The sequence below is a fragment of the Myzus persicae genome, unplaced genomic scaffold (genome assembly GCF_001856785.1).
Source record: "Myzus persicae strain clone G006 unplaced genomic scaffold, MPER_G0061.0, whole genome shotgun sequence".
NCBI classification, from domain to species: domain Eukaryota; kingdom Metazoa; phylum Arthropoda; class Insecta; order Hemiptera; family Aphididae; genus Myzus; species Myzus persicae.
Window position 1 is genome coordinate 208,769 of NW_019103469.1, and position 26,397 is coordinate 235,165.

Below are 26,397 nucleotides of genomic sequence, written 5' to 3' on the forward strand. Positions count from 1 at the left end.
AAGAACAACAATTTAGGTTACGCATCAAGTTACTAATAAAAAATATCAACTTTTGTTTTTTAAACTGAAATTGGAGTCAACGCAGAATTCCGTGATTATAAAGTATATATTTTTTATTAATAACTACCTGAGATTGAAAAAATATTTTTAATTACATTGTATTTGTGATTATATTTGTGTTTTTTTTTTTTTTTGTGAGAGGAGGTACAAGAAACTATAGTGGATGATTATAATAATAATATTATGGTATTCCAAAACCATTCAAAATGAATTATTTCGCTCATGATTATTGAAAAGAGAACTCGGTATAAATAACGGAAAAATAATGACTTGTCTTCATCCACCACCGTGCATTGTTTGGAAATGCAGACTATTTTTAATCAAATCTGTGCCACAAAATAGTATGAGATAAATGTATATTATATGCGTCTCAACTCCCAAGAAGGATTTTAATCCTAAATTGGTAGTTGGGATCACGTTCAATAATAACAACCAATAACATGTTGTATTAGTAGGCACTATGCCTACATTAAATAATTAATTATTCTTTATTCATTATATTATCATCTTATCCAAATAATATTCTATCATATACAAAAAACACCACTCCGTTAATTAAAAAGTTCCTAAACAACTTTCTAGACAGCGTTCATACTTCACCCCGTGGTACATGAAAATTGATACTTACAATAATTAATTACGAGTACCTACGTATTATCAATTTTAAAATAATATATTTAAATTATTAATATCTTGTACGAAAAAAACAAGCACGTTATTGTGGGTGTACTTTTCAAACCATAATATTATTATAATATTACAAATACCAAAATAATGATTAGAATTAGTATGAAATTATTTTGCTTCGTACATTATAGCATACTGACAAATATCGTTGTAAAAACGAATTGTACACACGGGCTTAATAACACTTCATAAAACATCTTGCCTCTTACTCAATATTCTTGGTTTTGAATTCCTTCGTATTGTAAGTTCATACAAATGGAAAGATTATTTAAAATGTGTTTACGGTTACTGAACGGTTAATTTATATGTTATTTTGTCAGGAATATATTTCCAAAGCAGCGTAGAGTGAGTAAGTATACCTACGTCTGAAGTATTTGCGTTCCCTTTTATTGCCGATTAATGTATTCGTATGAATTAATAAATACTTATATAGTTGGAATGACTCAGTTTAATTCATTGTGTTTAGTATCAAAGATACACGAACGTCATCTGATTTAATGCACACCTAAGATGAAAAATAGTTACTTCAATGAATTTTCTGAGATTTGTTACTGAAAATAACAATTATTCAATATATTTCAATGAGTAGTTCATTTGAAAGTAGTAAGACGTATTCCTAAATATTAGTCTAAGACAGCGGTTTTCAAACTTTTTTGTTGCGTACCACTCATGTGTATTATTAATCTGTCGCTTACTACCCATGTCTATTTCAAACACAATTTAAAATATTCATTTGTTTACTCTCCGTTCTATCACTTTGTGGCCTTTCGCGTACCGACATGTAGTCTTCCTCGTACCAAAAGCGGTAAGCGTAACATAGTTTCAGAACCTCTGGTCTAAGACCATATTATTGTATTATTGATGATATTGATAACTGTCCAAGAACAATTTTATTTATGTCAAATTCAATATAAATGGCGAATATTACGTGCTACCTAACAATATTGTCGGTGTCAACAAAAAAACTGAAAGTATCGTAATGATCATGTCAACCGATGCTATGTAACCGATAAGTATAAAAGACCATATAGGTCCGAAAACGATTTTATAAAATATATAAACCATGTTACAAATGGTGCGACTAACAATACAAGTGACATAGCACGAAATAACGAACACTATTAAAAACACTGTCGACTAAACTTTACCAATTAATGTTATTTTTTTTCCACTTAAGCCAATGTTCTATTTCCTATGTCTCGTCTATACTTGTGCATTTTAATAAATAAAAAAAAACAATAGAACACTCATGGCTATAGAGTAGGTTTTTATCGTTCACTGAGTTTATAATAAAGGTCACTTTCATTAAAAGTGTTAAATCATTGCATACGAAAAAAAACTCGGGAAAAAAAACGATTTGTCAGGCAGTATTTTAAAGGATATTTAAGAGTTTATTTATATTGCTATCGTTAATGTATTTTTTTATTAACAAAATAATATTATCGTATGCTGAACTTCTTTTTGCACATTGAATATCATATAACAATTAGGGTCCTGATTTAAATGCCATAAAAACTGTCCTCCAAAAAATGGAAAAAAATTATTTTTAACCACAGTAATATAGTTAAAAATGACAAAAAAATTGTTTTAACAAATCTTGAGGAGACGAAAATACGAATTTAATGAAACAAATTCGATTTCGATTGTATAGAAAGGGTTAAAAAAAGAAACATTTCAAATGTCTATAAATAGTTTTAAAAATGTAATGTGTAAAAAATTATACAATGTCAAGAAGCTATCTATTATGCAAAGCTCCTACAAATTTCCTTGAAAATTCGATTAAAAAAACAGTCAACACTAATGTAAATAGTAAATTGATATACATATAACATGAAACAAATTGCCAACTTACTATAATTCAGACTATCAACTTTCATGAAGCATTAAAAAAAATAAGAATTACTTTCATACAGTTAACCAGAAACAACATTGAATACTAAATATAATATAGGTATCCACATAGAATATCTAAATATTCCATTTGTTGAATATATTATTATGATATTATCATAATAGTATTATACATAAGTATTAATTGTAATGCATTTACGTGATGGTCTTACCTAGAGTCAATAAATTAAGGATACTCCCACATTTCTGAAATGTTAAACGTCAAAGTTGAGCGTTTGGAACATTACTAGGTATAAAATTACATATTCCATAACATTGAGATAAATTTCAAATGACAAATTACTTTTCATCAACTATATGTTTATTCATTTTTTCTTCGATTTCTAGTGCTATAATATATTGAACCACCAGTAGACTTTTTCTATTCAAAAAATTAATGATTACATTAGAATAAAAAAATATAGTAACAGTAATAATATTATATATTATCTTAACTATAATATGGTACCTATATGAATCTAAAATAATTAACGACTATATTATTATAATATTGTTCTTGCGCAGTTTTTAGTGGCATTTGTTTGTGTACAGGATCGTAATCTAAAGTGTTTGAATTATTTCAAACCCACTACTCGTAGAGGTCTAATATATATATAATTGCCTATTTCAAATAAAATGACAAATAAGGGAAAAAAAATAAATACTCTTCTACGGCACCGTGATTTGGCGAACAACGTGTTTGAGCATTTGTTTGTTCAATCCACGTTTCTCAGAGCCCTGGGGGATTTTCGCCAACAGCAGGGCCTTATACCCAGGCGTATCACTGTACGCTTCAATCTGTTTTCTACATAACCAATAAGGAAACCAAGCAAATACTTTTGTACTACGTGAAATTATTAAATCCTCCGACCGCACTATAATAATGTCATAATGTCGAATAAATTAGAAAACCAATTTACCAGACTTTAAGGACAACAACAATATTAATGAAAACTGTTATTATGTATTGTGATTGGAGACGTTTTGCGGCCCATCCGAATAATTGTAAGCAAAATAATAATTGACGAACGCCGAAAACGAAGTTATTTTAGCTAAAAGTCACGATAAATTAATAATACAGCAAAGTAAAGCTTTCGTTCAGTCATAATTATTATAGTTATTTTTGTTCGATGTCCACAGCAAGACCATAAGAAAACATAACATCTTAGGTTTAAAGCCATCATGCGTCAACGATGAGTATAATTTGCATAAAGAAATAATACCCGGTAGTCTTCGAAATATAATTATGTCGGACAGCCGTGAATAATTCGCAACATTATACCCAAAGTTTAAGCTGATTTAATATTACTATTACGTCTTAAGTTCAACCAACATTCACTTACAGCTATCTGTAGAAATTGAGTTGACTACATAAATTGCCGAAAATCTTTGTTTTATTAATATTAACGTTCTTCTTACTGATATTATTTACTTATGCATAACAATTGGTCCAACAATTATAGTACAATTAATTAAATAATAATTGGTGACGTTTATTTTTGTGTCTCCTGAAAAATAATACACAAATCTAATACTATAAATAATATCAGTACAATTTAATTTAATGTAATCATATAAATACTAAAATACTAGCAATGTAACCAAAAAATTCTTGTACTAATGGCCTAGTTGTCGATGTATATTTCAGATCAATAAAAAAAAAAATAATAATAATAATAATAATAATTAAACTATTTATATTTTATTGAGACAAATAACTCTAGGCAAAGTCTTATTAAACATACAGTTAAATAATTGTTTTGTGTCATACATTCAAGAGTATTGTAATATTTTTATGTTTAAGATATCCTAATCTAACCATTATGACAAATAAAACTCCATGTTCGTACATTATAAATGTGATTAATCATTTTTAAAGAATATGTATTGAATAATTTCAATTTTAAATAATAACTTAAATAATTTAATTTCTAACATTTTATTTGGCTTTTCAAAGGTTTAGAATTTTATAATTAAAAAATCAACATGGACATGATATCTAATACCCAACTACTATAAAATTGTTTGCTATTACAGTGTACTTATTATGAATTATGACAATTCTATAATTATTACAATTTTCTCAATAATACCTTATACATTTTTCTGAAAGGAAATACGAATGTTGACTTTTCTTTTAATCGTTTCATATCTGATAAGAATATATTAATCCGATTTAAACATGTATGTATTAGTATAATAATTATTGAGTTCTAGTTTACAGTTATTAAGTGTCAATTGTATGAGTATTCATAAGTTCATAACTGTTTTTGTTAATGAATATTTTTTGTCCTAAGCTCTATTACAAATTTAGAACTAAATTATCACAGTTTGATCAACAAATACTGTATGGCCGATATTGTTTTTGTTTCTAACTTGGTGACAACTAAATCATTTAATTAATTCCATTACTTTTTTATTCATATTTGCGTTATCTGATAGGTTTTCATTAGAGACTTAGTAAAGAAAAAAAATGATAACCATGTACAAGCGACTGTCTAATATTCTTGACCTTTACGTTGCAAAACTTGATAATAAAAAAATGTAATTTTTTATTAATTATGAAATAAATGATATTACTACGAATAATTCATTCTCTCCTTTTGGAATTAAAATAAATAAGTCCAACATAATGTCACTATATAAAACAGGTAACGGTTTACAATATAATATATTGTATAATATTTAGTATACCTAAATTTCTTTAAAATAAGTAAACGTTGTAACTTTATCGTAGTAACCTAAGGTAAAAATGTATGTTTATATTATTATTATTATCATAGTGTAAAGATTTCACATTCCCGCAAGAAAAACGTACACATTTTTCTTATTTATTGTTGTCTCTGTGTGGAATTGATAATCATCAAGTTATTAGTATGTATCGGATGATTTCATGACAATCATTATGCATCGTCACGATTTACTATTGAGATCGTCATTGCAGGAACGTATTTTTCCTCAATATTATTACAGTAACCGCCTCGTAAAGTCAGCGATAATCACATGGTATGAGATATCGTAATAATAAGCGTAACCTTCGTAATAATAATAGATCATCATAATATGAATTGAGATGTATACAATATGATCGAATTTAAAGTTGATAAAATGTACATTAAATTGTGTACATAATGGGGTCACGTGCCATGCGGTTGTAACGGTGTACTGTCAAAGCACATTTTTACCTTTCAGACGACGGAATCGAAGATAAGCCCCGGCGGGCGGCGGCTAATATTTCAATAATAATATATGCATCGATGTATATTGTGTTATATTATAGACACATTGAGAAAAAACTTAAATACATTTCCCACACATCAAACAATATCTGTAACGTCTAGACCTTTGTGAACAATACTGATATAATTTCGCAGTACGATGCTTAAAATAATAACAAACATATTTTATACTTTTATACGATAAAATTACACGCGTTTTCTAGATAAAATAAAAACGTGGGATTTAATAATCGAGTCTTGAACCATTCGTATAGTATTAAACAGGGTACAACAGAAATACCTGATAAATGAAATAACTTTGGTTCTAATCAATATTTATTATTATTTTTTTTATTACATATAATTTATTGGCTCTTGTGCTACACATATATATTGTATAACAATTTATTTCATATTTTTAAAAAAATTGAAAATAACCAAAGAATTTAGACTATAAAAATATGTATTTAAGTCTTGTAGATTATTTTTATGCTTTTTTAAAATTTTAAAATTTTTTGAAGGAACTCATTTAAATAATAACTTTTTAATAACACATTACTTACTCAAAACTTCTATAAAAATGTTTTAAAAAAGTTTAAATTGCTAATGTTTTTTTATGACTGGATGAACATTACTTAACAGAGATAATTAGATTTGAAAAAATCGTAAAAAATAAACAAGATAACTAAAATAAATGTTTTTACAATCAAAATGTTTCTGAAACTCAGAAAAAAAGTTGTTTCATTTATCAGGCCTTCCTGTTGCACTCTATATAATATACTACTGCGTGTTTATATATTGTACCTCGTTATGGATAACTAGTAAATTAAAATGATTTAAAAACATGATAGATACTTTTTTTCACAACAGAGTGTACACGATTTGAGAATAATTTTGTTCGATGAACAAAATTTGAGGTGTGATTGCAAATTGTGATATGATAAAAATTTTAGATTTAAATTATGTAAAGNGTCTGTATCGCTCAAGACACGATACGACTGTCGTCAATGTTCCAGTCCTATACATTGATCGCACATTCCAAGTTCCAATACATAAATCCGTAATCTCCACGTTCCGAGGCAATATTAATCGTTGTTTCGTAATCATATTGTTTTGCGTGTAAGGTGATTGGCCTTACGACAACCTCCTCTTGGAGGGTCTGATTACTCCAACCAATTAAGGTCAGAGTAAGGATGGAGTGAACCAACTAACTAAAGTAAGTTCAGTCCACAGCTCGGGGCCCCGGGTTCGCCACACCCGTAGTGCTAATTGCTTAATATTAAATTGCTTAAATTATTTTTTTAGTGTAATAATTATCGTTGAAAATATTACGAATGTGTTATTAATATTATTACTTTAATTCATCTTGGAATAATTAATGCTTACTTGGTTATTCACAATGAGGTTAATCTCATTTTTATTTTCTAACTGTTTTCCAAGTAGATTTCCATTATAGTTAGTTGAAATCAAAAGTATTATTTGAAGATTTTTTTTATTTTGGGGGAAAAAAACGATTTAATTTTTATCGAAATTTAAAGCTTTATAAAGTATGCGTATATTACAGAATCATATTATACTACAATATTCACGTACGTGGCTATCATGTTTGTGATTTAAAGTTTCTGAAAAAAATGTAATGTAGAACAACTTTTTAATAAGAACCTTTTTTTATATATATAATATAATATCCAATTTCTTTTATTATTAATTCTAGAGGGTTTTTATTTCATAAATGCAAAGACTTTTACAATAATTTTTAAATATAAAGAATAAAGATACAAGGTGATCGAGCGAGTACCCATCTAATTGTAAAATTTGACCCAATTTCAATTATTTCCAATAGACTTATTTTATGAACCATTATAGAAATATTGAAAATATTATTTCAATAAAATATAGATAATTAAATTCATTTGATTATTATAAAATACATTTTATACATAATTTCTGCATCAGATATTATTAGGTATACTATTTGTTTTTTCAAAAGTGTCATTTAAAGTGTTTTTATTAATGCTCATTTAAAAACACAGTGCATGGTAATAGAAAAATAATAGTTCTCGCAAGAACATAAACTGTTATACTTCCTATATTTAAATGTTATTCATAATACTATTTCAAATGTAATGTTATTTTACCACTAAAAGTATTTTTAAAGGAAACGTCTCCATACTTAAATATTTTCTTAAATAGAGGCATGATATAAAATATAAGCAAAACTGCCAGCGAGATTACTGTTAATTATAATATAATGTTTGAAGTACTTTTTAAAGTTTTAATAAAATATAAATATCAACCAAGTTAACTTATGATTATTTTAGTTGAAAATAATTATATTTATATATTTTATGAGAAACATAATATTTAATATGTATATTTGATTTTTATCTCGTAATATTAAAATTATCTTCGGTTTGATATAATTTATACGTTATACCAGTACCTAACAGCTATCTTTTATACATATTCATTAATATTATTATAACCTTTCGCATTAATGTCTTAACTGCTGTATTTTTACTAGAGTGCTGCTGTCTTGGCTGTGACCAACGTTTCTCAATATATGGACGATACAGCTATTAGAAGAATGGTACTGCCCAAACTCAAAATGGTGTACGAAACCAATCCCAACGATTTGAAAATTGTCTTGAATATATTGGCGTGCCTGGAAATCATATTACACCGGCTTGAGAAACAACAAATCATCGAAGATGTATTACCACTAATTTGGATAGTAAACCAGACAGATCCCGAAGTGATAGCAAGAATAGCAGGTAACACAAATAATTATATTATCATTGATAAATTATCTGATCTAAATCACAACCATGCAACTATCACCACTATGTTTATTATTGAATTTCATACACACTGCTATTTTATATTTAATGATTTTATAGTTTATACTAATGAATTAATAATATTAGTAATATTACTATAATATTGTGTTTTCAATAAAATAATTATGATTATTATTACACGGCGTGTTAGGTAGGCAATTTATGAACATCCCCGTTGGAGAAAAATTGTTATGTCTTTAAAAACGGATATCTTGATACTTCAATGAAGCGGAGGTTTATTGATGCTTCTAGGGCTAGCTAATATTATGGACTATTAACTTTGGCTGTAGACTGTAGTTATTATAGTTACAAAAATATCATTAGTTCTTAAACAGTGGATGAGAAGGAAGAAATCATACATCTGTCATAAACATTGGCCACCAGAATCGTGTTGGCAAATAATACAATACAGCACCGTGACGCTCGTACATTATTATAATTATTCATATACAAATTATATACAAGGTGTAACATATGTTTTCTGCACAAAGACTTCAAACTGACACTGAATTGTTTTAATCAATATTCTACAAACATTGTTTTTATGTATATATATATATATATTATAATTTATAGACGTTTGCATTAACAGTATAGGAAAACATTTTTTTTTTTTATTATTTATGAAAATTTTAAATTTTAAATTGTATTCAAGCTTTTTTGGTAAATGTTGATGGTAGGTAAAAATATTTGTCTGAGAAAAGTAGTTCATTCTTACAATTTTTTTAAATATAAATATTTTTTGAAACATAATCACTTTTTTCAAAATGTGATTTTTCTGAATTTTCTGACATAAATCTATTTATTATCTTGGTAATTTCCATATTTTTTTCATACGTTTAACTAGTATCAATTTGTATTTAAATTTATTTTATTGGTATATAGCTCTTTTAAATCAAAACTATAGAACTATGCTCTTAGATATTATAGTTTTCATAACTCTTAATAAATAGTTTTATGATGGCTTGCGCATAATTTGTCAAATAGGTATGATACTTATTTATATTCCACATGTATAACACACTGGTAATAATTATGTTATCCTTATACATATTATATAATTTTCTTCTAAATCCTATGATCTTGAAAATTGTATTGTTGTTTTTAATAGAGCTGCGTTGTCGAGTAAATTCTAAGACAAAGTATAGTAATTAAATTATACACTATTCTTAAGAAAACGAACTCGTTTTTCTTTTTTGGTATTAATGACTTTATAAATTGATGTTGAAAGCTAATGCCACCGAGATCGGAACAAATATAAACGATTTTTTTTCTGAATAAAGAATAATTACAACGGGCAGTTCTTATTCATCCTAATCTGAACTATCCAGTGCAATGTTTCACTGTCAGTTTATTTTCCGAGTTAATTCTGCTTTAAAAATTATAAAATACTGTAAGTGACTAAGCAAAAAAATAAAAAAAAATAGAAATAATAATAATAAAAATATTAAAAATATGTTTTATTATCAAATAATGTTCAAACATAGCAAGTTCTTTAAATAAACTTAAAATACACATAATCGTAAATTTGCTTTATTAGTATACATTTTTGAATCTATGAAAATATCTTTAAATATTCTTATCGATTGCACATAAGAAATACCCTTTCTAATACTATAAATTATTATCTACTCAAATAGAAAACTTGTTTTATCTAACACTTATTCCACAATCAAATTTACGAAACTATTTTTGATTTACAGTTTGTTATTTTCCACCCTTTTCATAATAGTATACTATATGATATAGATTTAACTTAAAATGTGATTCAGTAACATTATGTATCATAGCTATAAACGATATGTTTACTTAACCTATAACGAGATACGAAAGGTACAAACATTTTTATTTTTAATATTTTGAAGCGAACTGCGTACGTATAGTAATAGGCACTTGAATCAATTAAAGTTCAATGTAGTTGGTAGCAATAGAGTGGTTACATTTTGACATGTTACTTTCATATCTCACATTCCTGTCTTTCTGCTTTAGACTTGGTTTATTATTATCTAGTTTATTCTACGTCAGTTGGTTCTTCCTGTGAAGATATACCATTATCAATATTGTTCCACAACATTTCGGAATGTTTCCTGTCACATTATCTCGCTATAACGTACAAATCGTGTTAACATCGAAATAATAGTATGAACACTGTACGAATATAACTAATATAGCTACCCTTACTTACTTACGAAATAAAATAAAATCAATATAAAATTGAAATTTGCAGTTTATTGTGTAATTTGTAGCTCTCGAAACAAAAAACTACAATAATATAATATAAATTATATAACATTGCATTTTTTATATAATTTATTTTTTGTATATTATAGTGACCTAGTTATAAGTTCCAATATCGGATAGGTACATCTGCAGCGTATTAAACACACAGGGTTTATAATTTTAACAACATGGCATACGAAATATTATACAGAAATTATTAACGAGAACAATATAAAATGATGCGTATAACACTTCAAAAAATATGGATTATTATTATTTAGAGTGAACGTATAGAAAAAAAATATATACACATAATATAAATATGCCTCGTGATTTTAATCTCAACTACTCAACCCAATTCCATTTTATTGATTTTAAATATTTTGTTTCACGGATAACCCACAGTATAACTCTTATAACTGCATTTCATGCAAATGTAAATAATAAAAGCCTTTCATATTTTTCAGTTATATACAGTATAATTTTGCGTGACAAGAAATACGGCCTATCAGTAAATATGATAGCAACGAAAATAATGCCAACTCTGATTCCACATACAATGAATCCGGGTTTGAATTTAGAACAGTTCCAAACCCTTATTGAAGTTCTACAAGACATGCTCGAACAGATTGACAGGTGAATAATTAATATTATTATTATTATCCATGCATTTCGTAGCTACTAGTCAAGATATATATATTTAAATGTGCGAGTTATTACAATATAATGTATATATAAAACTATTTTAATTGAACTATTTAAAAAAGGTCTATAATTCAATATTTTAAACCAACAATTTGAACCAAATTAAAATTATTTTCTCCTTAGTTTTTGGCCTTTCTTTTAATCTGTTTTATTACTATACTTATGCATTTATGTTACATGTGCAACTTTATGAGCTTTAAACATGAAATACAATAACAATTGTTTTTAGAAACCAACGGAATAAACTGAAATTGGATACAATATCAATGCAGAGTCCAGACAGACACAGGCCTTTAAGACATTTATACAGTTCTGACAACATGCATGCACAAAACTTCAACATACCAAACTTGAAAGTTGAAACACGCAAAACGTCAAGTGCGGAAGATATGGTTAGAAAAAATTCAGCGGGTAAGTTATATCAATAAATAAAAAATTATATCAGTTGTATGAAAAAAAAAATTAATAAAAGCAGTGATTGTTGACTAGGCTCCTATTATAATAGTTTTTACAACATAATTTTTCTCTCTTGTTTACGTTTTCATATAACACACAAATAATAGAAAGTCGAATAAGAAAATGTCAAGTGAAACAAAATTATATCAAATTTACTCTCGACGAAAAATCCATTAAGTTGGGAGGACGTCTGGTTTAATAATTGCAACGTGATAGTGTGCTAACACATTGAATCTCGTTTCCTTAACGACAAACCAAGTTGTTCTAGAAAATTGCCAACCATTTTCCGCATCCATCAAATACTTAAATTAATTTTCTTTTTCTCCTTCTTTTATTGGCTGTAAAAATGTGATCCTCGTAATATTTTTAGAGCTGATCAGATTATCTGTTTAGATAGTCTAGACTCAATGGTATCACATTATCACAATATCATAGTGAAATCTTTCTTAAAATAGATAGAGGTCGGATTCATTATGCCTCATAGTCATAATATGACAAAACAGGCCTGTGTAGGAACTAGGAAGGATACTATTCTTTAAGGCATGAGATATTATTTTTTTTACTTTACTCAGAAGCAAAAAATGTTACTGAGAAAACTGAAAATAACTCAGCTTGGATATTTTTTATTTTTTTACTTACCTTTTTCTCCTTGATGTTGTGTATTAGGTTAAACCTTTAATAATAAAAAAGAATATATTATTTCATAATCGGCAAGATATCGTATGACATTTACACACCGATAATATTTTACCGGTGAAATGATTTAATAATAAGGTTCGGATACACTGCTTGGTTTTGATAGTTAAAACTATTTGGGTATATCGCCATGATAAGTTCATAAAAATGTTTATATTTCTAAGTTTTGACTCGTTTTCTGGTTAATTGCTTATTTTTAAGGGTGCAAAAGAATTTCACCGTCGCGCGCCAGTGCCTTTTTAAAAATTAAACTCAATCTCTATGAATATTTTACATTTTAAAAACAAAAATAAAAATTCTACGATGATTATTTTAATTTTGATGATAAAATGCATAATTTAGAATAACAATTTAGTATAACCACAAGTACGCAGTTTACAGTACTATTCAAAATGAGTTAGCTTAATATGAATAATTTTAAAATATTCAATTGTATTTTAAGGTTGAACCTATACACGACACAAATACATGGGTACTTATGTTATTTGTATGATTATATTATACTATTGTTTAAGTGAACATATAGATTTGACCGGATATTATGTTGTAGTATAATCGATTCTTTTTCTTTGTTTCTTTAATGTAACAAATCATCGATTGTTGTTCATCGATATTTTTTATTTACATATTTTTATCATCAACAACAAATTTGTGAACCCATAAAATTCAGTTCGATATTAAAAACACTTTTAAATTAGTTGGTGGTGCTCAATTTTATTTATAAATGTAATAATTAAAGTATTAACGTTTATGGTTGGAGGTGTGAGGATTCCTTGTAGTATTTTTGGGAGTTGATGTGTGTTTGTGCCATATCGTTTGACATATAGTTGGCATTCAAGAAGACATATTATGTGTTTGACTGTAATGAGCGTAACACAAGCTGAGAATAGAGGTAGATCTTCGTTTTCCCGTAATTTTTGTACGACTGTACAACTTGACTAACCTGGAAGTCTGGTTTAATCAAAGGTCGGTAATATAACTTCGGATTCTGTGAATATTATGACTGGAGTGGGTCACAGTAGAATTTACTGCTAGATCTCTCAAAGTCTATTTTTTTATAAATTAAACTATCGGTTCTGTCGTTCAACTCGACGTTGTGATTATTATTGTAGTCTAATATACAGGGCCACAATTCTAAACCAACATGGATAACTGTAGCTTTTTGTCAGCTTTTTCATTACCTATTATTCTCAAATGCTCAGGAACCGATTCAAAAAGTATTCTATTTATACGAACATTTAGTTCGTGGATTATTTGAAAGATAATTAATTACAATGGTTTTAATTGTGTATGAAAATGATATAGTGCTTGGAAAATTATTAAACATAATTAAACATTTTTTATTCTCGTTGACATGAATACTTTGGATGGCTTTGAATATTTCTAAGGATTCTACTATGAAAATACTATTTACACACTATTTAGTTGAAATTTAATATTCCTATCTTTTTAAATCACAGCTAGACTTAATTTTTAATGCATGTATACATGTTTTTAATTCGGATATAAGTGAAGTAAATAGTAATTAATGAAAAAAGCTTTTATAAATGTTTTTATAAATGGTATTTTTGTTACGCGAAAATAAGTCAATTAGATATTTTAATCACCGAAGAAGGATTTATTTAATTCAGTGTTTTGGATTATGTTTTGATTTGTGATTACGTTGCTCAAAATAAACCCGTCTTACGTAGGTAGTGCAAAACAAGATAAGCTCAAGTGATTTTCTTTAGTTAGTTTTAATAATTTTATTATAAACTAGATTTTTTAGTTTTTTTATGTACCTATTTAGTATGTATTAAACAAATATGTACTTGAATTCCAACAATTTCATTCTCAATAGGCTATGTGGCTTATCAGCTATTATATGTATGCTTGATACAGGACTACTTTTTAAGACTGTTAAACCTCATAAAAAAATACAAATATTTTGTACTATATAGTATATTTAAAATATTTTATATTGTTATATTACACTTATATAATTGTATGTTTAGCTGATCCAATGCCTATATTACAGATCCGTACCTAATCAATTTATTATTTTATGACAGCTTATATTATATTTGTTTTGAGGTTTCAAAATTAGATTACCATTCAGTAACAACTAGTTTTTATTTAATATTTTCATAACTTTTTTGAGTTTCCAGTTTTTTATTGATTAATAATATGTGGGTACCAGTTAAGATTTAAATTAAAACTTATGGAACCTAATGAAAATTAAGACTAAGATCTCAACATAGGTAATCGCTATTGTGATGTTATTTAATTTAATTTTTTTCATGGTGGTTGTATAACACTATAAAATACATTTAAAAATACATTTAGATGTATTAAGTGAATAATATAAAGCTAAAAAGCAGTTGTTGGTTGATTGAGATGAGAAATAATGTTAAGCAGATTAAGGAGTATGGAACTATACCTACATAATGTTGGATTAGTATATTATATTATACTCGTTATTTCAATCCTTCAAACCCACTCGTAGGTACTTTACCCCATTGTATTATATGAGGAAGCATCACATACTCACATCTACGTCATATCTTGTACGTAATCCTAATGGAATTTTGTACCTAGAATCAGATATTATTATTATTATCTAAATTAAAATTATCAGTGTCCGGCAATAGCCGCCTATGTCAACAGCAAGATAAATAATGTTTCAAATTTTCTATATGAAAGAATTTAAACCATGAATGTCAACAAACATGTCACTCTCGCATAGTATTTGCTCTTGTTTACTAGCGTTTAACATTATTATTTGTATATATTTAAGCCGGAAATTGCAGTAAAAATGGAATTTGATTTTAGACTTAAGTAGGTAATAATTGTATTTAGTGTCAACGTAGGATATCCATAGTCGTCGAAGCAAAAAAAAAGAACAATGATTATTATTCTAATAAAGACAACCACCGTTTTTCGTTTCCGTGTCCAACAGGTAGCTGGTGGTTTGGCGGTTCGCCTTCCGGTTCCGACAGCAACTTCTTGCGCGTAGTCAGTTCGTTTCCGAATCGCCGGCTGTCTGACAACATGTTGAACACTCCGAAAATCCGCGTGGCCCCGTCATGTGCCTCTTCGCCCGGAAGCACACCGGTCGGCACCGGTCTGCCAATCAGGAGACACTCGAACGTCGAGCGCCGCGGGTCCACCATCAACCTGTCACCGCCATCGGTAATTATTACTGTCATTTTCATTATTATTAGTAGATAGTAGTTGTAGTAGTAGAAGTAGAAAATTGATATTATATAAATCATATAATTATTGTATTCAACGCGAGACGATAATATTATGACATTATTACTATTTTTATTATCAAAAACGACAACAAAAATGTGTAGACATATATAGTGCGCGTTTCACCACACGTTACTATGCAGTACATCATCACCATCATCATCATCGTCATATTATTATGTCATTAGTTTTATTACATAATTATTATGTTACTGTTATATTATATATTATTATCACTTGTTTGTATTTATTTCCATTTTGTTCAAGTCGCTTGTCGTTGCATTTTATATAAAAATATATATGGTATACATGTGGGCACTGTATAGAATGACGGGCCGTCGTAATATACAAACGAACCAATAACGCTGTGAGTTATTACTCTACATGTTATATTTTGCTGGCCTCAAATGTTTTTTTCTCTCCAGAAAATGATGATATTATTTTGATGTGATATTATTATCGGCGTCATGACATTTTTCGTTTTTGGTGACGAGCTTGCTGTGGATGATATGTGATTATATGTGTCAGGCGAGCTTTTAAATTGATTTTTTGCGCAGGGCTATCAGTACTTCAGACCGATTAACGGACACGATGGGTCCACATTGTCGGTGCCATCATCGACTTATGTAAGTCATTAAAACAAATGAGAAAGCCGATGAGTGTTGCATTGAACGGTGTCCGCTGTCAGTGTATACTTTATTTTGAACGCCAAGCCTATAAATGCGTTCGCTCAGCATGATTAAAATTAATATTTCTATTTTATAATTTATTTAATTTATATATTATAATATAATGAAGGTGACGCGAAATTGAGATAAATGGTGGATGATCTATTTCTTATACCATTGTTCGTATAATAATATGATGCCCTCATACTCTGGCCATCATCAAAATAAATAAAACTACAAATTAGAAACTGTGTACCTATAATAGGTTGTGAGCATACTTATATATTAATTACTAGAGTGTTGTTTTAAATTCTCTAAATCAATCAACATACCTTACAAAAATTATATTTAATGTGGGTACTAATAATATTCCAAAATATTAAAAAATAAACTTTAAGTTGTTTTTTCAACATTAATTCCATACATTTTAATAAAAAAATAATATTAAAAATAATCAGTTCGTATTGTTAAAATTATATAATTATGCATGTTTTGGTTTTGAAGCAATTCATAAATAAAATTACCGGTCTGTTTATTATATAATACGCAATATGCCTGCATGTGACAAAAATTTCGTTTGTCAGACCGTTGTTTCTGGTACATAGGTGAAATGCATAATAACTAATACAAATAAAATGAATATATAAATTATGTTTAACTTTTTTCAAATACATTATTTGTTACATTTGATCGTAGAAAAATTGAAAACGAGACATTTCAACTGAATTCTAATCAAATTGAATTCATTCCTTAACTTTTTTTAAAAAAATTTCTACATAATTCCGAAGAAATTCAAAATAAAAGCTTCATTTTAAGTTGAACACATATGTGCTTGGAAATCAATGTTTTAGGATGTTAAACAAAAAAATTTAATTTGCATTAAATGCAAGCTCTATTCATTATGTCTACCCACATTTAAATTATTAATTATTTCACTTTGAAGAGAAAAACAATAAATTATCGACTACACATTATTAAAAAAAAAAGATATAGAACAGTATATTTTCATTCACCGAAAAATATAATGACGAGAATAATTATTCATAAATTAAATAATTATTTTCTTATGGCAAACACAATTTTACTTTTAAATGTAATTTTGAATAGATTATTCCAAAAACAATTCGATGCAAAAATATTCATTTTGAACCACAATATTATTATATTTTGTCATTAAAATAAAATATACAATAAGTATACAACGTAAGTCATAAATACTAGTTATATCATCCGCCATTTAACTTAATTAAACGGAGAATAGAATGCTGAAGAATTTATATTCTAACACTATTTTGATATGCCACACTGTTCACTTAAAGAATAATCCACGATGGGTCGTTTATTGTTCTTTTGTTTTACTATTGTTTTTTTTTTTTTTTTGGTTTTTCGCTTTTGATGTTAGTTAGAACTTACCGGTAATAAGTACGTACAACTTGATAACACTGATTGTTTTCTACTTTTATTCAATATATATATATATATGTACTGCTTTTTAGCCAGTTGTACGTACTAAGAAATAAATAGTAATTTTTCATTGGAGTTCAATGATTACGTCGGAAGAAATGAAATTACATCATTTATAAAAGATATTTTCAAGAAAATAACATAATACACCTGGTGAAACATTCAAGAACTATCGTGTTTTGAAGAAATGTTTTCCTATTGTATTTGTGGTCTTTTCATTTAAAAAGTGACAAGTTCCTTTAAATATCATTGCTTTGTATTGATTTTTATATTATTGGTAAGAAGCTTTTTGCGCTTATCATTATACATATTTAACTTTATTGTTTTATATAATTTAAAATGTATACCTATTGGCCAATATTTAATACATACGAGTACATTGTTATTCGAATCTATAATACTTTGTCCACACATTCACGATTCATATGATAAACTATGATTACGTGTGAAGTACAAATATTAAATTTTAAAATCAGCTTACTTAGAATAGTATTTCATAGTGTATCCCATTTTACTGAAACATGAAATAATAATAATTGTGTATTTAATGTGTTATATATTTAAATAGCCTTGTATGGCGTATACAATACAATTAATTTCATTCAGTTATTATAACATTATTACAATTATTATTCATAGTTCTATAAATAAATTCCCTGGTACGTTTACATTCTTTAATTAAACTAATTAATTTTTGTGACTAACATTTAAAAAGTTTTCTTTGAGTCTGTCAATCATATACACCAGAAACATATTATTATTAAAACGTTAAAATAACGACACCTTATCCGTCATATTATGCTCACTCTGGTAACAGAACTTAATTAACGAATGTAAGCAATTTAGTTAACATGATAATCAACAGCTTGCAGCGTTACAGGTTCTTATAGCGGTTCATAACGTTCAAATTGCAATAATTAAATACACTACAAAGAAATGTATTATTGTGTATTATTTAAATTATTATTTGATCATCAATAATGTTAATCACCATTCATTCGTAGATGGGTGTATTCTAGATTTAATTAAAAATTATATTTTGACTTGTAATAATTAAATAATATTACATTTGTTTCATATTTCAATTTTTTTATGAAATCCAAATTTTTTTATAAAACAAGAATAGTTGGTAAATAGGTAGTGGTTAATGGTTATTCCTAGAAAATCCAATTAGACGTACAATTATTGTAAATTAAACTAATATCGGTAGATACTATAGTATAATTTAAGCTCAACGTTTATTATTTTATCACTATACCTATACACTATATTATTAATTATTCACTGAACACATTTTATTGAAATATATAATTAAAAAATTAAACATTCTTGCCAAATACTTAGTCTATACTCAGTACTCACTGTTTCAAATAAATATGTTGTTCTTTAAACTTGAACTTTTAATTAAAAATAAGAAGTTAAACATAATAATCTTATACCATGTCATTAAATTGTACATAGATATTACTTATTTAATTTTAAAAAAAATTAATAATTCTTAAAATTTACAGTTGAGTGAATAATAATAATACATATAACTAGTGATGCACGTTAATACATTTTCCATCTAAGTACCTATAATATTTAAACGCTTCTGATTTTTTTATAATATTTCATCATCTTATCTTGAGTTATTTTATTCAATGTTCCAAATGAAAATATGTCTATTAAAATAAGTTAGTTTTAACATTAAATATGTACAATAAAAATTGTTACGTAATAATATTAAACACGCAAACGTTTTTATTTTTATTTATTTTTTTTGCAATGCAATATATCCATTTTATGACAAACTGTTTTATTACATTATTATATCCATACATGCAATAAGTAATGTTCTTTTATACAATTTGACAAACTATTTACGCTATTTCGAGTTTCTTAAGAAAAAAAAATACAGAACTTAGAAAGTCAGTAGACAAATATTTAGTCCCTATTTTAATAACATATTATTATAAGCACCAATGTATTGATATTGCCAGTATGTAACACCGTGTTACACTTTACCAGTAATGTAAAATAATATTATTATTTAATATTATATTTTACAACAAATAGTACTGTGATAAATATTATTTTATCTTAACAATATTAATAATGCTTTTAAATTATTATTACAATTTTGAGTTATTTTTTATATTTTGTTTTATTGTTTGATTGCAACTTACGCGGAGTACAGCTTGCACGGAGCATGATTGTGAGTATTATTAAGTTGATTTTCATTAAAATAATTAAACGCATCACTGAAAAAAGTAATCTGCTTTAAAATAAATTTATGAAATAGTATCTTATTGAAGTCGATGGGTAAATGACTGCAAGTTAGTCGTATAAATGTATAATGAAATATTTATAGCTTCGTATTGACTATTGATTAAGATTATAAATGGAACGGGTACTGTTTGTTTTTACTGTTTTACAGTATGTTTTTCCTGGAAATCCCTTAAAATTTAGTTTTATAAAAGTCAAAAAGTTTAGTGCAAAACCCTCATGGCTTGTAAACAGAATACATACTATGCTACTTAAAAAAAGTTAATTGATTGAATTTCCAGGTTTTTTTTTTTTTTTTGAGAAAATTAAAAGGAAAAAACTATTTATACATCTCTAGCAGAACGAGAGCTGCAAGTGGCAAATTAATAACAACTTAATCACTTTTGAGTAAACTTAGTTCCAGACACTATTGTTAAGTGTAGTTAAATTAAAAATAATAATAATAATAACAATAATACAACACTATTACATGTGCCAAAACAACTTATTTATCGTTAATACATTTTAATTATTATAAAAATATAATATTATACTGTGTATTATTTAATTTCTTTATTCTCAAATAATTTCCAATATCTAAATGATACAATGTACCTGTATAATTCAGCATTTACGATTGCGAATTTTTATTTATCAACTTAAGTAATTTTTAACTGACCTACAGTATTTATATGTAGATAGATGATTATGTACTAGCTATAACGTGCACTTCGTTGCTCGTTAAGTATGCCAAGTAAATATGAGACTCTTTGTGATAATGAGAGCAGTTTATTATCAGGTAGACAATCCACCTGCTGTAAGGATATAGGTGTAGGAGCATACAATAATATATTAGATTTTGATTTGATTTTTTATTTTGATTGAGGACAAGCCGATGAGCGGCTGTACGTGCAACTCAGAAACCTTGAGTTACACACTTGACATTTTGAAAAATCCTTTCTTGGTGCACGGTGAAATTATAATATTAATCTATCTTCAATATTTCAAGTCGATAACTCTAATAGGTTTGGCTCTGCATTGATTATAATACATAATAAGTATATTATAATCATCAAATATTAACATTTCATCTATTCATAGGTTCATTTTTTTTTTTATTAAAATTAGAAGCCTTAGAATTTTTATAGAATCAAAATAAATAAAATATAAAATAAACACAAAATATATAATATATACTGTATTTTTTTAAAAAAAGTACCTAGACAATAATTTAAAAAACCCTTAAAATATCTATGTATAGCCAACTTTATCTTGTAAGTTCATGATAATTTTAAAGTAGTGTCAATGGATGCCATCATCTCTCACGTTATCACATCTCCTTAAATATTTTGATATTTTAAATACAAATGTGATAATTGATTAACTAAATAATTGTAAAACTAATAGTAAGTAACAGGTAGATTTTTTTCTATTATTATCAACTCTTTTGAATAAATTAAGACAGCATAATAACATATAATATGTATATATTTATTGATTGTTAGTTGTAACTGCCAATTATAATATCATATTTTTAATACATATTTTAGAAAAAGGCTTACAGTTTGTAATTTCGATTCATCGCATTGCGGTTAATGCGAAGTAAAGTATTTTATATTTTACCACTATTTAGGCTTTATAATACTAAAACTATAAACTATATATACTGTACATATAAATTATACATAAGAATACAATATTGTAACTATGTACTTAACGTTGTACTCAAAACAATTACACAGTTAAATCATCAAAAATTGCATAATATTATGTAGTTAAAAAAATATGACATTTTTCGAATCATAAATAGTTTTTTATTTATCTTCACAATTATTTTATCATTAGTAAATAGCTACAACTGTGACATTAATTCAAATGTCTTAAACATGAATAGTAAATAAGCTTCCATATAATAATAATATATGTAGGACATTAGGTATGCGTTTATGTGATCCGAATATTATGTAGGTAAGTCAGTAGCTCGTGTGTGGCGTTTAAGTCAAAAAGGTTTTGTGAAAAAGTCTAAACATTAATTTAATATCCTCGGGAATCGGGAAATCCAGAATGTAATGAAATTACCAACACCTAATAACTGATGCCCATAAACCACCGTGGCCCTGTGTAACGGACCTCGAACAATTCGATAACAAAACACAATGTTTAGCCCAGCGGGTTTCCAAGTTATTTACGGGCATAAACGTTCAGTTACCTACAATAATAGTTTTTGCCGGTCTACGATCATTTTTCACACCAAATCGAATTCAATTTAAAGTGACGATTATAAGTGTACTTTTATACATATATTGTGTTATATATATTATATTGTATACCAACCTATGTGTGAATGTGTGATCAATTTATTGTACTGACTTTTAGGATGTTATTCAGATTGAACGAAGAGTCATACGATTTGCATTGGCACCTACGCGTTACTTATCGAAATAGGCTGCAATTGGATCTAAATTAATATTCGTATAATAATATTAATAATTGTATACAACAAATATTACGTAGACGTAATTATTTTCATAAAGCTGATGCCAATAGTTACATTAAATAACTGACACAAATATTAATTATTAAACTTTCGAGAATAATTAAAAATTAATTAATTTTATATGTGCGACTCAATTTATACGGCATATTATTATATTCATATATTATATCCAGGGCTTGCAAACATTATAATAACGTTATGATTATAACGTTATATTTGATAAAAAACGATTGAAATTTGTAAACGTAATTATAACGGAAAACGATAAACGTAAATAAATAAATAACACAAAACAAAACGTAACGTTTAACAAAATATATGATGTATCATTAAACAAAACATAACTTAAAACGGTATATATTGTATTCCATTAAACGAAATAATTAATTCCCAATTATTTAATAATACTTAGTAATATTCAATTATTTATTCATTCCAAGTATTAATTTTATTCCGTATCAGGCCTATCCGGGAGATCCCGTATTAGATATTATTTTAAAACTTAATAAGAAGTTATTAATAGAATAATTTAATTACCAATAGCTAATAATAGTGATACTCTGATAATATTGTACTGTACTATCTGTACTACGGTCGAAATTTATACCACTCAAGTTATACAACTATTGTGTTCGGTGTTCAGTTTGCTCAGATTTATTCACTCGTCAGTGTTTGACTAATTGTTGTCAAATGTTTAATATTTATATTTTATACTAATATACTTATAGTTTTAACGTGCATACGTTTTCTTTATATTAGTTTAACCCATTTAATTAAATAAATAAAATTAAACAATACCTACTTAAAACTCAGAATAGGGAAATAATGTCCCCAAAAAAAGGTCATAGTCGTATACTTTTAAGTTGCGGCCTGTGTACTTTTAAAACAGGTATCTAAATACTTTTAAATTTTAAATAACGATAAACACAAAAGTTGAATAACGTTTAAATTTTGAATAACGATAAACTCAAAATTTGTATAACGTTTTGATAGTAAATAACGTAAAACAAAATTTATTTTTCAAATGCAAGCCCTGATTATATCAATTATGTTTACTCCGCCAAATATTAACAAGCATTAAGAAGGTCAATAATAACTTCAACACAGGCTTAAAATTAAATTTAGAAAAAAATATTATTTTAAATATCGTCCAAATGTCAAATTTCCGTTAAAAAATGTGTTGCATACGTATTGAGTTAGGTTGTAATATTTTAAATGAAGTTCAACTGATTTCTGTTCTAAAAATATTAAACAAATTAATTGCATCAAATACAACTATGCACTGTCGGTTGTCGATATTTCACTGTATTTAATATCGTATTATTATTTAAATGCACACAACTCATTAAACGCCAATTTACGTCTTACTAATCTTAAATATTATTAGCTCTAATTTTACTAATCTTCCAAGTTTTGCATTCATATTATTTGAACTTATATAAATCAAAATAAAGTCAGGCGTGTCCTTGGTGCGGCTGCCTCTTCTCCCAATAATAACAATAATGATCCAAAGTTGCTCCCGAATCAATTTAAATTTCCCTATATTTTCTTATCATACATTTATATGAATTTAAATTGGAAAAGAATAAACGATGGCAAATTTTAATGTTGAAATACTTAAAACACAAAAATAATTTAAACAGTAGATTTTATTATTGAGAGATACAATATTATCGAGCTAAAAAAATAAACAATTAGCATAATATTCATTATTTAAACATTTATATTGCATACCTATATAATAAAATAATTTTGTAACGTCTTTGAGATAGATACATACTTTAAATTGCACATTCAATATAGCGACAAGCTGACAAATATACTAACAAGTTTAAAATATTATATGGAGTAGTAAGATCAATATTTCAAATATTATAAGTGGCAGTGGTGTACATTAAATTTTCTTATGGGATATGATTAAATAATAAACATATATGTTTATCGCAGTGCTTTGGCCGACACAATAAGTTAAAAGACCATATTTAAGATATTCAGAGTTCGTGTAGGTATGTTGTAGTGATGTGTACATTTTACATTCTATGAATTTAGAAACATAATTTTTTCATTTTATTTTTTTCGTCCTTGATGTAGAACAGTTTAACTTACACCCCTTCCCATTTTTACGCCACTGATAAGAAATATTCACCGTTTTTCCATAAATAGATAAAACGTATACCTACACCCAAGATATATCGATTATAAATATTGACATTTTAAATTTTTCATTAAAGACTGCGCCTGACGTTTATGGTCACCTGGTGGTAGGGCAATAATAAATAGTACTACCAAAACATCTACGATATCAATTTTGCTGCTACCTTTTAAAAACTGGATAAAATATTTGAAACGTCGTGGGTTGAAAAATACTTATTTATATTGAGATAGAAGTAAAAATCATTGAGGTAGTTGGTATTGTTATTTATAAATAAAATAAAATATATACAAACAATAAACTCACAATCACAGCTTTTAGACAGTTTAAAATAAACTACCTTTCACTGGAAACAAATCACGTTGACCAACGCGTTCAAAAGGTAAATCACTATGCATCCAATAAATCTTTTTGGTACTAATGTAGGTTATGTTGTATCGTACATCGATTATAAATCACAATTTTCATACTAGGCAGGTATACATTTTCTTAGAACTACTAACATCCAAATATAATTAAAAGTTTTTTATATTTAAAAAAAGTATAGAGTACAGTTAGAATTTAAACAATTATATTGGATTGTGTACTTAATATTAAAATATTTTTATCATTACATTATTAAATAAGAAGGTAAAATATATTATATTATTCTTTTAATGATTTTTGTCTAAAATTTCTTATTGAATTGAATTAACGGAATATTTCGTTTAATATACATTTTAAGATTGACATAAGTATTCGACATGCTTTCCGATAAACATTTTAAAAATGAATTATCTTAGAATTACCTACTATCTTATGAAATTTATTTTTTTTAAAGAAAGTAGAATGCAGTTGGAGTACTTTTCATTGATTTTTGTTGTAATATTATCTCAACAGAATAACGTTCGGCAGGACGTACTAAAGTGTGCCTATGCCTGTGTGTCAGAACATCGGGTACATATTCAAACTAATGATGTTTTGCGCTTTTTAAGGGTGGTAGCATGCCAAACACGAGCAGCAGTGTGCCATACTTGCTCAGCTCCAGTATGAACAGTATCCGGTCCAGGAGGCAAAGTACATGTTCAAATAATTCTAGTACTGGTATTCTGCAGCAACTGGGTTCCGGTGTAGTGAAACAGTTATCCACGTTGCAAAATCCGGTAAGAATGTTACTTTAATATGTTATGTTACTGTGTTCACTGTTATACTTTAAATAATAATATTTCAATATATCTTGCATAAATTGTCAAAAGAAAATATATATTTGAAATGCGTGAAACTGTAATAGGTAGGTACCAACAATAATTCCGATACCGCATGGACATACAATAGGTACTCGATTATATAGTTGTTTATCTACTGAAATTGAATGTATAATATT

The 26,397-nt window shown here is 26.9% G+C and overlaps 1 protein-coding gene across 3 annotated transcripts in view; it reads left to right on the forward strand.

The window, feature by feature from the left end:
* Positions 1-26,397, forward strand: part of LOC111034571 (SCY1-like protein 2) — a 188,876-nt gene that overhangs the window by 156,539 nt on the left and 5,940 nt on the right. Inside the window, exons 11-16 of one of the 3 annotated variants that reach the window (XM_022315851.1) lie at positions 8,380-8,629; positions 11,383-11,551; positions 11,850-12,031; positions 15,711-15,943; positions 16,564-16,632; positions 26,009-26,176. In XM_022315851.1, the coding sequence (XP_022171543.1) occupies positions 8,380-8,629; positions 11,383-11,551; positions 11,850-12,031; positions 15,711-15,943; positions 16,564-16,632; positions 26,009-26,176 (1,071 nt within the window). Of the gene's footprint in view, positions 1-8,379; positions 8,630-11,382; positions 11,552-11,849; positions 12,032-15,710; positions 15,944-16,563; positions 16,633-20,317; positions 20,336-26,008; positions 26,177-26,397 lie in introns of all 3 variants that reach the window. The other 2 variants (XM_022315852.1, XM_022315853.1) reach the window with 2 other exon arrangements.